The sequence below is a fragment of the Myotis daubentonii genome, chromosome 8, assembly GCF_963259705.1.
Source record: "Myotis daubentonii chromosome 8, mMyoDau2.1, whole genome shotgun sequence".
Taxonomy (NCBI): Eukaryota; Metazoa; Chordata; class Mammalia; order Chiroptera; family Vespertilionidae; genus Myotis; species Myotis daubentonii.
In genome coordinates this window covers 18619895-18632231 of record NC_081847.1, presented here as the reverse complement: position 1 = coordinate 18632231, position 12337 = coordinate 18619895, and the positions used below count along the sequence as shown (strand labels likewise).

The 12337-nt window shown below is 42.4% G+C and overlaps 1 protein-coding gene across 3 annotated transcripts in view; it reads left to right on the top strand.

Annotated features, from left to right (window-relative positions):
* The window catches only part of SEC23B (SEC23 homolog B, COPII coat complex component), a 45413-nt gene that overhangs the window by 21655 nt on the left and 11421 nt on the right, over positions 1 to 12337 (top strand). For all 3 annotated transcript variants that reach the window (XM_059705450.1, XM_059705448.1, XM_059705449.1), the window contains exons 11-15: positions 1293 to 1373; positions 5856 to 5945; positions 6664 to 6770; positions 8330 to 8483; positions 11929 to 12006. In XM_059705450.1, coding sequence (XP_059561433.1) covers positions 1293 to 1373; positions 5856 to 5945; positions 6664 to 6770; positions 8330 to 8483; positions 11929 to 12006 — 510 coding nt within the window. The remainder of the gene's footprint in view (positions 1 to 1292; positions 1374 to 5855; positions 5946 to 6663; positions 6771 to 8329; positions 8484 to 11928; positions 12007 to 12337) is intronic.

Below are 12337 nucleotides of genomic sequence, written 5' to 3'. Positions count from 1 at the left end.
AACACTCCATCCATGCTTTTGTTCCGGCCCTCGAGTCAAAAAGTTTGCCCACCCCTGTTCTAAACAGAGAGTTGTCTGGCTCTCCTGTAGGCTCTGCTCTAGGGCAGTAGGCTTAGAAGGGGTGGGGAGTTGAGCACAGAGGCAGCCACACAGTGTGGAGCACTCTCCCAGCTGTCGGTACAGGTCACTGCATGCACAGAAGCTTGGTGTATGTTCAGTGTCTGCCCGAAGTGAAGCCAGGGTGCTCTAAAATAGTGCAGTGTGTGTTCGGGTTTTGTTTTTCCATTAGGACTGATAGGGTCCTATATACTTGACTATAAATCATTGCAAAAACATTAAAAGGGGCTGTTAGAACATACAATTGAAATCAGTACTTTGAGAGTTGGAGATGATTGTTAAATCATCTTCGTTAAACTTCAAACAACGTTCTCAAATGTTTGAAGTTGTTTTTTTTTAATATGAAGAAATATGGACTTTGCTAAAGTGAATTTCATTTAAAAAGTCTTAAGTGTGTTTGTTGGTCTTGTCATCATGTTGGAGTTCATGAATTAAGTGTTTTGTTTCTTTCCTTTTTTTCCCTTTTTCCCTCCACTGATTTTGAGAGTGTGTTTATTAAAGCTGGGGACAGTGAAATAAGGAAGGGCTAGGGATAGAAGAAGCAACAGTTGGGGTTGCTTTGGCTCTCTATAAATGTTACAGGAAAGAAATGAACCCAGGTGGGGCTGCTTTGGCCCACGGGAAAGTCAGAGAAAAGGGGACAAGTTCAGGGGAGTTAGCCCGGGACGAGTTACTGCTCCCCATTGCTTCTCTGTTTGCAAGTCTCTTGGGGACTCAAAGGGTTTAGGAGATATACGCCTGAGAGGGAAGAGGTGTAAGCATGCTCCAGAGAGGGAGAGCACCTGAATTAATTATTTTTAAAGCAACGCAAAGCAGTACATGCACAGATTAGAAGTTGTAAATAATTATGACTGTACACATGGAATTAGAAAAGAATGTAGTATTGTTAGTAGAATTGTACAATGTGTACAATGATTTCAGTGTTGAGTAAGTTGAAAATGTTGCATCAACTTTGGAACAAAGATAATACAGTTTCTAAGAGAGGACTTTTACCAGAGTTTTAATTAGATCACAGTGGCCCTGGAAAAGCTTGTAAGAGCATTCATACCATGATCCATGTGGAATTTCCTTTTGGTGGAATGATAATGCTGCCACGTTTTCCCTCTAGGCTTTAGTGAGAGCAGGGTGGTTCTCAATGATTTCTAACTTTATACTCTTATTTAATTCTGTTTTAGACCTCTCGGGAACTGAAGATCGCAGGAGCCATTGGTCCTTGTGTATCTCTGAATGTGAAAGGACCGTGTGTGTCAGAAAATGTAAGGAAAACTTTCTCCATTACCCTTACCTCCTGTGCCTGGGGATTAGCCCATAAGAAATGTCGGAGCTTGATGACCTTGCCTTGTGTTACTTGTTTGGATGTGTCTGCTGCTGAGAGAAAGCCTAAAGATGCTCCAACTCTGAGAGGGGTTTTATTTCCACTTGTCTATGTGTCTAAGGCAGTGGTTCTCAACCTTCTGGCCCTTTAAATACAGTTCCTCATGTTGTGACCCAACCATAAAATTATTTTCGTTGCTACTTCTTAACTGTAATGTTGCTACTGTTATGAATCGTCATGTAAATATCTGATATGCAGGATGGTCTTAGGCGACCCCTGTGAAAGGGTCGTCGACCACCAAAGGGGTCGAGACCCACAGGTTGAGAGCTGCTGGGTCAGTGAGGAGGTGCCGAGAAGTTAAGTATCTTGCTCAGGGTTAGAGCTGATATGGATGAGCTAGAGTATAGGTCCCTCTGACCCCACTACCCATGTTTGGGTCACTGGGTCAACGAATTACAAAGCATTATAGTTAGCACAAGGTAAGCGTTCAGCAAAATCCTTCAGTAGTAAACCCCTATGCTTGTTGCTCTTAGAGATAATACCTTTGTCTCCCTTCTCACAGAGCATTTTGAGTTGATTGGGCAGTGGATGACACTTGTATATGCAGGCATTTGTGTTCCTTGAGTAAAAATTTCAAACATGCAGAGAAGTGTAAAGAAAAGTATAATGAACTCCTGTATACCCACCATTCAGAATCAGTAATTGTTAACTTTTTTAAAAATATATATATTTTTATTGATTTCAGAGAGGAAGGGAGAGGGAGAGAGAGATAGAAACATCAATGATGAGAGAGAATCATTATAGTTCCTCTGATAAAAGCAGGGCAAACACTCATGTAAGGAATTTGAAAAAATGTACCTTTGGAGCTCTGCAGGGTTTGTGGCCATGTTGGGCCTTGGAGCTATAGGGGAAGAAAAAAGTTTTCTTAGCTTCATTGACTGGGGCTCTGCAAATTAGACTGACAAAAGACCTGTTAACAAGTGGAAAACAAACAAGTTTATTAATATGTGTAACACACATATACATATCACACATATGTACTCAGTGATGAGTAACTCAAAGGGCTGGTTAGAACTTGGAACTAGTATCATCTTAATAAAAGAACAATAAATTTGTAGAAAAGTGACAAGACAGAGAAAGGGGACTTTGAGCTTTTAGGGTGTCAAATTGTGAAAAGGTAGATATATGGGAGGAACTAATGGAAGGTAAGGTTATTTCAGCAAGGTTTGTTCTGTAGATTCCTCTGGGCTGATAAGCATCTAATGTTGTCCTTGGTGATTAAAAATCATTCTGCTGCCTGACTGTGGTGTGGCTCAGCGGTTGAGCATCGACCTATGAACCAGGAGGTCACGGTTCAATTCCTGGTTGGGGCACATGCCCAGGTTGCAGGCTCCATCCCCAGTGTGGGGCATACAGGAGGCAGCTGATCAATGATTCTCTCTTATCATTGATGTTTCTATCTCTTTCTCCCTTCCTCTTTGAAATCAATAAATAACATATTTTTAAAAAATCTTTCTGCCCTTCCTGGTAGAGAGGGGAAGACAGAGTTTTTCTTGTGTCTGCTCTTTTTCAATTCTTCAGCTCAAAATAGTCCTTGTATGAGAGTGGTATATTTTGGGGTAGCATACTCTGAACCCCTTGATTCCTCATTTGAAACTTTCAGAAATTTCATATGTTAAAAATTGAGCTGGTAGGTATGGAGTGAAATTTGGGAGAATGGGTTAACCAGGCAAGAAAGGCATGCAAGCTTCTTTTTCTTCTTTACCATTTTTCCTGGGTGTGGCTCTTTCAGCAGATGTGACCTGCTTTTAGAAATGCCACTAAAAGGGAAGACTAATATCCACGAATCCATCCATTTTACAGTCTTGCTTCACTGACACTGATGAAACAGTGTTTGTTCTCTCCACTCTCCATCTTAGAGCTGCTATGTAATTTCACTTCAGAATCTTCCCTTTCCCCTCTGACCATTATTTCCCCGAGATTGCTGGTTCTGTGGCTAGGTACATAGGCTCCTGACATGGCTTTATATCAAGACCACACTGATATCAGCTCTACTCACCCTGATAGTGTGCACTTTCGGTGGATTCAGAGTAACATAGAAGTAACATCATGGAGTGGAGTGCTCCACCCAGGAAAGATGGTCTCTGAGGTGTGGGAGAGGGACTCAGCACAGGAATCCTGGCAGCTGTCCCTTCAGCTCTCTCCTCAGAACCACAAACTCCAGTCTCTCCTCACGTGACTCTAGTCCACTCTGCCCTCCCTCTGCCGGAGCCCAGAGTCACTTTAGAAACTTCCATTTGAAATGATGGCATGAATGTATACTCAAGATTCTATTGAAATGACAGCAAAGATACATTTAAAGTATCATGCAAATTAGTAGGTTGCAAATTGAGAGAGCATGTTATCGAGCATGTTATTTAAGGATTTTTTAGAAAGTAGAAAGCAGAAGGGTCAATATGGTATCAAAGATGGTGGATTGATCATATGCACAAGCCTTCAAGTCCACCCCAGACCTCTAGAAATAACAGGAAAGAGATGAGAATTTTAATAATGCTGCTGGATCCTAGGAGAACACTGAAAGGGACATGGGATTGCATGAAGGAGGAAATTACAACCTGAAACACAGGAGTAAGAGGGTACCTGTGTTGGGTGGAAAGGGCTGTGAGGTGCATCTCACAAAGGTGAGGGCCATGCAGGGAGAGGTTTGTGTGAGGAGGAGGGGGTATCTGAAACGCTCATGCAGGGCCTCAAAGGTGGCAGTACATTAAAATCCAGTTGAACTGGGGGGACGTCAGCATGGACCTGAGCACCCCATCAATCCAGGACCTCAAGTCTCATATGACATTTCTCTCTTTGACAGCCTTTTAGCTATGTTCTGATCTCCATGAACTCCACCCTCATCTCTGTTGACTAAACATTAGCTCTTCTCAGTTTCCTTTCCTCCACAGGAAGTTACCTAGAAAGTGGCCTTATCTCTGGGGACTCAAATTTATGCCTTGGGTGCATCAATTTCCATCATCCCTTCCACTTGCTCCTCTGTTTCCAAATCTCATGAATTTGCCCTTGAACCAGCAACTGCAAATACCAGCACCCCAGAGCTTTCTATAATCTGGGCCGACTGGCTTTTCACAAACTGTCCAAGCTTGCCTCGGAGAAATACTTATTAAAATATTTTTGCAAGGAAAAAGAAAAAAGTGATATCATAACTCTTAATGCATAATCACATTACTTTCTAAACTTGACATTCCTCTTTCCTCTTTTTTTTTTCATATTTTTATTGATTTCAGAGAGGGAGGGAGAGGGAAATGGAGAGAGAAATATCAATGATAAGAGAGAATCATTGATCGGTTGCCTCCTGCATGCCACCTACTGGGGACCAAGCCCACAGCCTGGGCCTGTGACTTTGACCAGAATTGAACACAGGACCCTTTAGTCCGCAGGCCAATGCTCTCTCCACTGAACCAAACCAGCTAGGGCCATGGCATTCCTCATTTTGATGAGGTGTGTTAAAAGGTGTAATACTCGTTATCTCTAGAATGATAGCATGTATGTTTCAGAGTCTAGTTATCTCAATAGGTGATTCTAGGTATCTTTGATACCTACAGCCTTTTCTTCCAGATGGCATGCTTAAAACAGTGATACTGCTCACATTTTAGTGAACCTCATATTTATCACTGGAGTCATTCAACTAGTCAATAAAAAGCAGTCTTCAGCCTGGCCGGTGTGGCTCGGTGGTTGAGCGTGGACCCATGAACCAGGAGGTCATGGTTTGATTCCCAGTCAAGGCACATACATGCCTGGTTTTAGGCTTGATACTCAGTGAGGAGTGCAGGAGGCAGCTGATCAATGATTCTCTCTCATCATTGATGTTTCTATCTCTCTCTCTCTCTGAAATTAATTTTTTAACAAAGCAGCCTTCATACCACTAAAATCTCAGTTCTTTTACCAAGAACATATATGTAACTTTTGCACAAAGGAATTAGATTAAAAATGAATATTTAATAGCTAGCATTCTGTAACTATTTCTTGTTCTAGTAATGATGAAAGAAGTGCATAAAACTTTCAAGCTAAGGAGATAGTTATTTTTCTTTTCTCCTATTTTTCCCCAGCCATGATTTGTTTCTTTCATTTGACTTTAGTGTTAGGTGCCAGAATGTATGTATATGTGTTTGTACATGTAAATATACAGGTATATTTTGTGATTAATGAAAATTGATCAGAATACCAGTACAAAAAGCTCATAGGACTGTAAATATAAATGTTAAACCGTATTATGATTCATAATTGTACTTTTTCAGTTAAATTTTCATTTGGAATGAGATACTCTAAGTGCCGTATCCTTTTCAGTGTCTGTGCTTCTTCATCAGCATTTAACAACAGGAGTAGTTTTTTGTTTTGTTTTAATTCCTCTTCTCGCCCTTAGGAGCTTGGTGTCGGTGGCACGAGTCAGTGGAAAATCTGTGCCCTGGATGCCACATCTACACTTGGCATTTACTTTGAAGTAGTCAATCAGGTGAGTTGGATTTCTTCATGAATGTTTGTGTCTCGTTGTTGTGTTTTCTGATTTATTACAGGACTGGTGGCCTCTGGTTTCTTTCTGCACAGAGTGATGCTGCCTGTCTGGCAGGGTCTCTTTAATTCCCTCCAGGGTTTGTTCAGAGTTAGGCAGCAGATTGTTTTCCTCACTTTATTGTTGAACTGATAAGGTCTTAGACGAGTAATGGCTTTTATCAGCCATTGTTATATTGGTGATTTTTTCTTTAATACTTTTTATTAGTGAATTTTTGGGTGTGTTCTTTCCCCAATGTTTTATTTTTTAAAAGTTAAAACGTAAAAATTAAAAGAATTGCACAGCAGATATTCATATACCCACAACTTAGATCCCATAATTAACATTTACTATATTTGCTTTGTCACATATTTACCTATTCATCAATCCACCTTATTTTTGATTCATTTCAAAGTAAATTGAGTCATCAATGTGTTTCATCCCCAAACATTTCAGTATGCATAACATTAACTTGATGTCAGTATTTATTTGAATTTGGTTCTTTTTTTATTGAGGTAAAAATTATAAAGAATGAAATGTACAAATCATAAGTATACCAAAATTCAAGAACCTCACCGTCACCACCATGTCAGTCATTTCAGGAAGAGCCCAATGGGCTCTGACTGTTGCGTTTGAGTCATGTCTATTACAGTAACGCAGTGTATGGCCTCTCACCCTGCAGCACAACGCCCCGATCCCCCAAGGAGGCCGAGGTGCCATCCAGTTTGTCACGCAGTATCAACACTCCAGCACCCAGAGACGCATCCGTGTGACTACCATTGCCCGAAAGTGAGCAGACCCAGTTTCCTTTCTGTTGAGCTACTGACCAATGTTTTGCCCTATGAAAGATAATTTGTCAATTAGATGAGCATCGCCCCGTGCACCAAAAGGTCACCAGTTTGATTCCTGGTCAGGGCACATGCCTGGGTTGCAGGCTTGATCCTCAGTCCAGGGCATGCAAGAGGCAGCCAGTCGATGTTACTCTCTGTCTCCATCCCCTGCCCCCCTAGAATTAATTTAAGAAAGGACACGGACCGTCCTTTAAAAAATAATGTATCAAGGACTTCTTTGTCAATCGCATGATAAGGTGCTAACTCATTCATTTTAATGACGTTTACATGGTTTGGATGGGATGTACCACTCCTTTACTAAAGGCCATTTCAGGTTTTACCTTCCTTCCAGCAGTGCTGCCTTCATTGTTCTAGGTCTTTGTGTACATGAGTATTTCTTTCCAGTCATTTCATAGAAGTGGAATTTTATATACTGCAAAACTACTTAAGTTAATTTGTGTTTTCCTTAGTAGTATAAGGAGAATACCCTGGCTTCTTATTAATAACTAGAGACCCGGTGCCCGAAATTCATGCACTCGGGCAGTGGAGAGGGGAGCTCCCGCAGCCCAGCCTGTGCCCTCTCACAGTCCAGGAGCCCTTGGGGGATATCTGACTGATAGCTCCCCACAGAGAGTGGGCCTAAGTCAGCATTCGGGCATCCTTAGCACTGCCACAGAGGCGGGAGAGGCTCCTACCACTGCCACTGCACTCACCAGCCATGAGCCAGGCTTCTGGCTGAGCGGCGCTCCCCCTGTGGGAGCACACTGACCACCAGGGGGCAGCTCCTGCATTGAGCATCTGCTCCCTGGTGGTCAGTGTGCATCATAGCGACTGGTTGTTCCACCATTCAGTCAATTTGCATATTAGCCTTTTATTATATAGGATGGTATTACTAATCTTTAACATGCAAATATAGAGCAATATGTCACTTTTATATGTATTATTTCATTTATCAATGGGTTGATCACTTTCCCTGCTTATTGAGCAGATGTATTTCTTCTGTGATAGCCTTTGCCCATTTTATAAAACCTGTATTTTTCCTTGTTTATTGATTTGCAGGGACTCTTTGTATATTTTGTTTGTTGCTTATACCTGTTCCTGGTCTATCTTTTGTCTTTTAGCTTTGTTCATATTGTCTTTATTCGTATGGAAAACTTGTATATGTGCTCATTCTCTTTACCATGATGCCAGGGAAGACATTTTGTGAATTTGTAAAGACTTAGATTTTTGTAAGATTGAATTAGAGGAAGGAACACTGGTATCTTTTGGGTATCTATTTTCATGATGTCTTGTAGAATATTGGGAAGTTCTCTATAATTTTCTTTTGTACTATGGCCTTCAGAAATCACATGAGGGTAAAAGAAAATGAGTGTAAAACTGCCGTGATTCTTTACGGACAGTGCAGTTTGAATTTGTGTTGTTTTAGATGAAGGGACAGGACTTAGGTTTCTTTATCTTAGTGAGGCTGGCTTTCTGATCTCCTCAGTAATAAGCATGTATTAACTCTGGGATTGACAGTTGGGCAGATGCACAGAGTCAGTTCAAACACATAGAAGCAGCATTTGACCAGGAGGCTGCAGCGGTCTTGATGGCCCGGCTGGGAGTCTTCCGAGCAGAGTCAGAGGAGGGGCCTGATATACTCCGGTGGCTGGACCGACAGCTCATTCGACTGGTAAGTTGGGAACTGTGGCACTAGGTTCCACCTTGGTCTCTCTCTACTTTTTTGTTTATTTTTTTCCCCTTCTCTCTTTTTTTGTTTTTTGTTCATCCTCACCAGAGGATATTTTTTCCACCAATTTTAAGAAAGAATGGAAGGGAGGTGGGAAGATTAGAGAGAGAAAGGGGGAGGAACATTGATGTGAGAGAGACACATTGATTGGTTGCTTACCGCACACACCCCGACCGGGGCTGGGGATCGAACCCTCGACCCTCCAGTCCGTGGGCTGACGCTCTAGCTGCTGAGCCACACCAGTCAGGGTTCTGCTCTACTTTTAGCAAACAAGGTCAACCAGAATTTATCAGTTGTTTACCTGGTAAATACCAAACACTGAACATTCTGAGAGTGATATGTATTAAATAGGCATTTTTCCTCAAGGGCTTACATTACAGTTGGGAAGAAACAACACGCACAGGACATTTAGAGAATGATGCAAATCTGTGTATTTGAGAGTTGATTTAGATGAGTCACTGTGAATGCTGTGTTCTGTATTTTCAATCCAGATCTTGGAGATTTTTTTTTTTTTTTTTTAAATAGGGGTCCATGGCCCAGTGAGTGTAGGGAGATGTCTAATGTGTCATTCTGGATCTAATCAGAAGAGTAAAACCACACAGTAATCTCAACAGGGAAAGGTTTATATCAAGAATTACTATCTTGGAACTGGAATAATGAAATAATGAGGGCTATGTAGTAAGATGTGAAGAGAATGCAAAATAATATAGGAATAGCAGGTAAAAGGTACAGCCACTGCTTCAAGGCTGAGGTAGAACACCCAAGGAAGAGCCCCCCCCTACACTACCCCCCCCCCCCAAGGCTTGTCTAGACCTAGGTGGGAGGGCATGGCCATGGTTCACTGGGTCTTAGGCAGAGAAGTGCCATGGTGTTGTGCCTAGAAATTCACCCTCTTGAACTAGATGAAAACCCACACTGGAGGCTGAGGAAAAGCTGTGGGGTAGCTGCTGGCTGCCATGTGCTCCAGGAGCCGGGCCTGGGGAAGCCATAATGCTGCTGCTGGGTTGAACACGCGGGAACCCAGAAGCAAACCCTTGCCTCCAGCACCCTCTCTGACAGAGCTCAGCACTGTGCCAGCTCGCAGAGGAAACGTTTTTAAAGGACCCAGGCAGAAAGGGGGAGTTTGTAGCCACGAGGCAATAAATCAGTAACTGTCATGCCTCATACTTTTACTGTCTTGGGAATTCACGGTGGGTATTTATGATCAGAGGCACTGAAGGCCCAGTAAAGAAACATATTTAACTTTGTTTAGCTCCTTGCTTGCCCTTGCTGTTTCGCGGAACCATTTTTTTCCTCCAAGGAGTATCAACATTTCAAACACAATTTGAAACTTGAGCAAGTGGTTGGCTTTATGTGGAAAGTGAGCCGTGAATCAAGTCTTTTAATAATGAGTGGGATAGGAGGAGAGAACAAGGCAAGGCTTGCCAAGTGGAGGGCCCAAGCCTGTGGGAGGTGGCTGTGCATTCAGCTTATGCTGGGGACATTGGCTAGAAGGCTGTCACTGAGGCCAGATCGTGCAGTGGGGAGAGAGGCAGTGAAAGTGCAGCTTAATTATGTCTTCATTTTAAAGTTGTCATTGCCTTAACGTTAGAGAGAAAGGGAACTTAGGTGTGGTTCCCAAGCAGGGGTGTGATAGCAGCATGATTCTTGTATTTACATTTACCAATGCCATATGAGGTAAATTTGGAAAGAGAAAAGACTGCACTATTAAGGAGACTGATGGAGGTTTGCAGGCTCAAGGGAGGCAAGACCAGGGTGGCAGCAGTACAATCAAAGTGGGAGAAGGTTTGGAATCAGAATGAATTCTAAAGAAAGAATTGATAAAACTTGGTGAAACTATATGTGAAATTAAAAAACAGAAAAATCAGCATTGACTCAAGTTGTAAGGGTGGGTAACTGCAAGAATGAAGGTGAGGCAGAAAAATAGAAAAGGAGAGCAGCATTAGAGTGGAGGAAGGTGAATCTTTTTTTAGTGTAAGAGCTTAACTTATTTTTAATAGGCTCGATGAGAAATTGCGAAGTGTGTCCACGGAGAGCGATCCTGTAGTCAGGTGGAGGTCAGCACTGGCCGTGGAGGAGGAATTTGGATGATATTGGTCTGGCTCTAGTGTTCATTTGTAGCTGAAGCAGTGAGGATGGGAGCAGGGGGCCAAGAAAAACTTCTAAGGAGCCCACAGTTGGAGTAGGAAGATTGGGGGCTGTTGAAGAAGGCAGAGAAGGATTGGAGGGTTGAAGGAAAATAGGAAAGTGCTATTTCAACTGCTGAAGGAGAAAGTTGCCAGGAGTGTGGGGAGTCACTTGGCTTGAGTGTTAGGGGTTCAGGAAGAGGAGAACTGCAAAGACATCAGATTTGGTGGGAAGAAGGTGAATGTCAGAGACGGGCTTTCTTTAAATGGGGGCAGCCTGATTCTCTAATGGCCAGAGGAAATGTGTGAAATTAAAAGGAAATAAAGGCAGAAAGAGAAAACATTGTTCATAAATTTGCCTTTGAAAGGAAGAAAATTGAGTTACAGAGTGGTGGAACATCAAAGCTGATATATAATTGGCAATATTTCATGGTCTTGGAGGGTTTTTTGTTTGTTTCTTTTTATTTTTTAAAAAATATATTTTATTGATTTTTTATAGAGAGGAAGGGAAAGGGAGAGGGATAGAGTGTTTGAAACATCGATGAGAGGAACATTGATCAGCTGCCTCCTGCACATCCCACACTGGGGCTGTGCCCGCAACCAGGGTACATGCTCTTGACCGGAATCGAACCTGGGACCCTTGAGTCCACAGGCCGACGCTCTATCCACTGAGCCAAATTGGCCAGGGCTTGCTTGTTTGTTTTTAATGGAAGGGATGCCTGAGATCTCATCTAGCCTCTCACTAGTCAGAGTGGTATTTGGACAGCCTGGCCTGGGTGCTGGTTAGAATGTAGGATCCCCAGTCCCTCCCCAGTCTGCCAAACCAGAATTTGCATTTTAACAACACTCGGGGGATGTGTCTGCCTGTCTGTGGCTGCGAAGTGCTGGTCTGGGACTCACAGTCAGTCAGTGGCAGAGTTGAAATTGAAATGTAGCTCTTGCCGAAACCGGTTTGGCTCAATGGATAGAGCGTCAGCCTGCGGACTGAAGGGTCCCGGGTTCGATTCCGGTCAAGGGCATGTACCTGGGTTGCGGGCACGTCCCCAGTAGGAGATGTGCAGGAGGCGGCTGATCGATGTTTCTCTCCCATCGATGTTTCTAACTCTCATCTCTCTCTCCCTTCCTCTCTGTAAAAAATCAATAAAATATATTTAAAAAAAAGAAAAAAAAAAAGAAAGAAATGTAGCTCTTACTCCAAGGATTTTTCCAGGTGACACTGACTTAGGTTTTTCCTCCTGCTTTTTGCTGTTTTCTCTCAACAGTGTCAGAAGTTTGGACAGTATAACAAGGAAGATCCCACTTCTTTTAGGTTATCAGATTCCTTCTCTCTGTATCCTCAGGTAAGTAATACACATTTCTAAAATAATAATAGAAGAATAAATTGTGATAGAAATAAAACTCGCTGTTCTCAGGGCAAAGTGAAGACTTGGTATGTTTTGCGACTCAGGTTACAGGAGATGAAGGTTGTTCACTTGTCTCTGTGAGAGGCAGTTCCTGAGCCCTACAGAAGACAGAGATGGCACGCAAAGAAGAGAAAATAACTGTATAAACTTTCATGGAAAGGCAAAACAGGATCGTTCTATAAGGCCCCAACAAATATCTCTAATTTGTAGAAGTTCTGGGTGGACAGTCATCTACCTCAGCAGCAAACAAACAAAAAAGTGAAGCACA